The sequence below is a fragment of the Procambarus clarkii genome, chromosome 11 (assembly GCF_040958095.1).
Source record: "Procambarus clarkii isolate CNS0578487 chromosome 11, FALCON_Pclarkii_2.0, whole genome shotgun sequence".
In the NCBI taxonomy this organism is placed as follows: domain Eukaryota; kingdom Metazoa; phylum Arthropoda; class Malacostraca; order Decapoda; family Cambaridae; genus Procambarus; species Procambarus clarkii.
The window spans coordinates 33,576,724-33,582,139 of record NC_091160.1 but is presented as its reverse complement, the minus strand read 5'-3'; the positions used below and the strand labels follow the sequence as shown (position 1 = coordinate 33,582,139).

The 5,416-nt window shown below is 45.5% G+C and overlaps 1 protein-coding gene across 1 annotated transcript in view; it reads right to left on the bottom strand.

Moving 5' to 3' along the window:
• Positions 1-715: 715 nt before the first annotated feature.
• LOC138363652 (uncharacterized) overlaps positions 716-5,416 on the bottom strand; it is a 22,947-nt gene continuing 18,246 nt past the window's right edge. The window contains exon 3 of the mRNA XM_069323026.1: positions 716-1,453. Within this exon, the coding sequence (XP_069179127.1) occupies positions 716-1,453 (738 nt within the window). The remainder of the gene's footprint in view (positions 1,454-5,416) is intronic.

The window sequence follows — 5,416 nt, the reverse complement described above, 5'->3', positions numbered from 1 at the left end:
CTACGTGTGATGGGAGACTTTATCGAGGAGACATGATAACGGCATGTAAGATTCTCAAGGGGAATCGATACTAAGCATACCATAATATATTGTTGTTATATTAACACTATTATATCCCTACCGTGACATATCTTCGACATTATACTCAAGTATATCCATTATATCCTCATCAACATTAGATGCAAATATTTATTTGCCCCTAAAGTTGTGTTTATGTGATGTGAGTTGTGAGAGAGAGAGAGAGAGAGAGAGAGAGAGAGAGAGAGAGAGAGAGAGAGAGAGAGAGAGAGAGAGAGAGAGAGAGAGAGAGAGAGAGAGAGAGAGAGAGAGAGTATAGGGTGTATAATAAAGAAATTATATCTCTCATCTATAGGTATAATGATCTTGGAGCTTTCCCAAATAATTCTCTCCCTCCTCGTGAGAGAGGATATTGTCATTGTAATAGATTCAGTTACTCGGAACAAGCTCCAAGTAGCACGGGCTATGGTGAGCCCGTAGTGGACTTCCTGTGCCCACGACTATCACTCCTCACCCGTCAGTCATCCATCTGTGGCTTTGCTAGCCACCAAAAAAAAATACATTAGTTACCCCTAAAATCTTCCATCGAAAGTGGGAAGAGTACCGGAAATCACCCCCCCCCTCCCCTGGTTCGAGGGGGGAGGTGGCCCCCCAGAGGAAGGGGGGCGGACTTGGGAGCGATGAAGGATTGTGCTCATTAAACTCTCCCGCAACACCTCACAATTTTTGAGTCGTTAGATTTAATAAGTCTGTGATTTATGGAAATCTGCCGAGCGGATCTGGGTGGAGGTGGATCTGAGCAGGTCTGGGGTGGAGGTGGATCTGAGCGGGTGTGGGTGGAGGTGGATCTGAGCGGGTCTGGGTGGAGGTGGATCTGAGCGGGTCTGGGGTGGAGGTGGATCTGAGCGGGTCTGGGTGGAGGTGGATCTGAGCGGGTCTGGGGTGGAGGTGGATCTGAGCGGGTCTGGGTGGAGGTGGATCTGAGCGGGTCTGGGTGGAGGTGGATCTGAGCGGGTCTGGGGTGGAGGTGGATCTGAGCGGGTCTGGGTGGAGGTGGATCTGAGCGGGTCTGGGGTGGAGGTGGATCTGAGCGGGTCTGGGTGGAGGTGGATCTGAGCGGGTCTGGGTGGAGGTGGATCTGAGCGGGTCTGGGGTGGAGGTGGATCTGAGCGGGTCTGGGTGGAGGTGGATCTGAGCGGGTCTGGGTGGAGGTGGATCTGAGCGGGTCTGGGTGGAGGTGGATCTGAGCGGGTCTGGGTGGAGGTGGATCTGAGCGGGTCTGGGTGGAGGTGGATCTAAGCGGGTCTGGGTGGAGGTGGATCTGAGCGGGTCTGGGTGGAGGTGGATCTAAGCGGGTCTGGGTGGAGGTGGATCTAAGCGGGTCTGGGTGGAGGTGGATCTGAGCGGGTCTGGGTGGAGGTGGATCTGAGCGGGTCTGGTGGAATCTTTATCGTGAACTGAACCACGATACTCTAGACCTGAGGCCAGATTCACGAAGCACTTACGAACGTGTACATCTTTCCTCAATCTTTGACGGCTTTGGTTACATTTATTAAACAGTTTACAAGCATGAAAACTTGCCAAACAACTGTTGTTATTGTTATAAACAGCCTCCTGGTGCTTCTGAGCTCGTTAATACTTGTCAACACAGCCGCCAAAGATTGAGAAAAGATGTACAGGTTCGTAAGTGCTTGCGTAACTGCTTCGTGCGCCAGGTCTCATACACGTATTGCTTGTAAAGTAATCAGGATCAGAATAGCGAAGCTCCCGAGAGTATAAAGTTTATAATGGAATGGCAGCCTGGCTTTACATGAGGGCCAAACTTGGTAGATAGTTTGGTCGCCCAGGTACCGCTAGTTTGGTCACCAGGTACCGCTAGTTTGGTCACCAGGTACCGCTAGTTTGGTCATCAGGTACCGCTAGTTTGGTCACCAGGTACCGCTAGTTTGGTCACCAGGTACCGCTAGTTTGGTCATCAGGTACCGCTAGTTTGGTCACCAGGTACCGCTAGTTTGGTCACCAGGTACCGCTAGTTTGGTCATCAGGTACCGCTAGTTTGGTCACCAGGTACCGCTAGTTTGGTCACTCAGGTACCGCTAGTTTGGTCACCAGGTACCGCTAGTTTGGTCACTAGGAACCGCTAGTTTGGTCACCAGGTACCGCTAGTTTGGTCACCAGGTACCGCTAGTTTGGTCACCAGGTACCGCTAGTTTGGTCACCAGGTACCGCTAGTTTGGTCACCAGGTACCGCTAGTTTGGTCACCAGGTACCGCTAGTTTGGTCACCAGGTACCGCTAGTTTGGTCGCCCAGGTACCGCTAGTTTGGTCACCAGGTACCGCTAGTTTGGTCACCAGGTACCGCTAGTTTGGTCACCAGGTACCGCTAGTTTGGTCACCAGGTACCGCTAGTTTGGTCACCAGGTACCGCTAGTTTGGTCACCCAGGTACCGCTAGTTTGGTCACCAGGTACCGCTAGTTTGGTCACTAGGAACCGCTAGTTTGGTCACCAGGTACCGCTAGTTTGGTCACCAGGTACCGCTAGTTTGGTCACCAGGTACCGCTAGTTTGGTCACCAGGTACCGCTAGTTTGGTCACCAGGTACCGCTAGTTTGGTCACTAGGTACCGCTAGTTTGGTCACCAGGTACCTGCACTAGTTTGGTAACCAGGTACCTGCACTAGTTTGGTAACCAGGTACCTGCACTAGTTTGGTCACTAGGAACCACTAATTTAGTCACTTGCCCTGCTAATTAGCTATAGCAATCCCGGGTATCTAGTTAGTAACTAACGTGTCAGTAATGCTCACTAGTTGGTCATTAGTCCATCAACCGTCAACACATCGTTAGCGTCTCGTTAACTGGGAATAAATCGGCCCACACCTTGGGCATGGGGGGGAGGGGGGGTTAAGGACGATAGAGGGATAGGGGACAGGTTATAGGGACCAGAAAAAGGGGAAAGGGGGGTGATATCTCCCCTTTATTTTATAGTCATATAGTCACTCTTTTCTGCCATATATTCATTTTTCTAACACAAGTTATATCTCCGTTCAATCATATTTCTTCATAGTTAAACTTATTTCAAGATAGGCTCACAATTGACTATAAAAACACAGATGGATATGCATGTATAATCAGTATTAATATATACCAGATGGATTAAACACACTACGGAACAGAATTATATACTTAACTGACAGTATAGAGATGTTATCCTCAAGACCTTCAACATGCTACTGGTGAGGTGGCGGCCAGCGCGCCTCTGGCCGTTTCCACAGTTGCCACACGCCAGATGCATTCAAATTCAAATTCAAATTTGTATTCAGGTAAGAGTACATACATAGATGATGAGTTACAAATATAATGTTGGATTTATAGGTAGAGTTAGTACATACAATACCTAAAGCCACTAATACGCATAGCGTTATGGGCAATTCTCTAATTCTAATATCTAACATTCTCTAATCAACCACACTACGTGTGAAAGTAACCACTTTCAGACACACACAATCATACTAATATAATGTTACATATATTCTAATAATATGACTAGAAACATAAGCATTCTTAAATGACTAAAATAATAGATTTACTTATAAATGGAGGCGGCATCTGGCAACACAACTCGCGATCAAATTCAAAATTCAAATTCAAATTTTTATTCAGGTAAAAGTACATACATAGGCGATGAGTTACAAACATAATGTTGGATTTATAGGTAGAGTTAGTACATACAATTCCTAAAGCTACTATACTCATAGCTTTTCGGGCAAACCGCCCCACTTCCCACAGGCCTACAGGTATAAGACACGAACGTATCCTGTCTACTCCTCAGCCAAGCCACGACACCCTCATACACCACACAGTATACACTATACAGTATACATACACCAACATACAATACTATCATACAGTCTTATAAGTCATAAAACATGCAAATCATATAATATGCAAATACATATTGCTACAGTCTGAGATGATTTATGAATGTAATAACAATTAATAACATAAGTAATATGTTATTACTTACTCAATTATAACAAGTAATAACAAACATGTTACAACTATTTTAACTGTGAGATCCTTTAGGGCTCACCATAGCCCGTGCTACTTGCCCCCGCTCCTGTGCCAGGTAAGTTACGGGCTCACCATAGCCCGTGCTACTTGCCCCGCTCCTGTGCCAGGTAAGTTACGGGCTCACCATAGCCCGTGCTACTTGCCCCGCTCCTGTGCCAGGTAAGTTACGGGCTCACCATAGCCCGTGCTACTTGCCCCGCTCCTGTGCCAGGTAAGTTACGGGCTCACCATAGCCCGTGCTACTAGGAACTTGTTCCGAGTAGCTGAATCTACAACAACAACATGTTGGAGTATTGTGTCATCTGTGAGGTGTCACATGTGAGGTAAGGTGGTATATGTGAATAATGATGTCGCATGTGGGAAAGGGTGTCACATGTGAGGTAGAATATTTAGTATCAAAGAAGGCAGGTAGGTTAAAAAGAGAACTTAAGTATAGACATGATCGCTACATACAAAATCCTGGAGGGAACAAAGTGGACAAACTTGGGTGTAAGATAGAAACTCACGAGTCAGAGAGAGATGTAAGGAAATACTCTTGCATTATGCGTACTTAAATAAAATTTCCGTTAAACGGTACATTAATAGATTCAAAAATCTGTTGTAGACATTGATAGGTGAGCACAAGCACAGTGTATAATTTGACTATATTAATCACGACAATATTACATTTATTTTCTCACTTTAACATATAACAAATATTACAGCAACAGTCAAATACATATACCAATAGCGCGGGAAATGGCGGGAAAAATGTTGGTTAAATATTGGCGGGAAAAATGTTGGTTAAATATTGGCGGGAAAAATGTTATTTAAATATTGGCGGGAAAAATGTTGGTTAAATATTGGCGGGAAAAATGTTATTTAAATATTGGCGGGAAAAATGTTGGTTAAATATTGGCGGGAAAAATGGGCAACCATAATTATCTTTTAAATACAGTAATACCAAGAATAATGACATAATACACAACTTCGTGCACCATAACAGTAATGGTCGTTAGGACGTTGCTATTGCCAGTAAACACGGTATTGGCTGAGGCGCTGTGGGACGAGGGCTAACGCAGCCACAGACAACAGCTGACGTTCATGGCTGATGAGGAATTAATATGTAAACAGCGTTTGTTATACACACTTGTTCCGGATACAAAAAAAATGTATGTATTTTATTTGTTGAAATTTGTTGAATCATGTTATTTGCTTTGTTCGGGTTACATGTTGCGCGCACACACACACACACACACACACACACACACACACACACACACACACACACACACACACACACACACACACACACACACACACACACACACACACACACACACACACA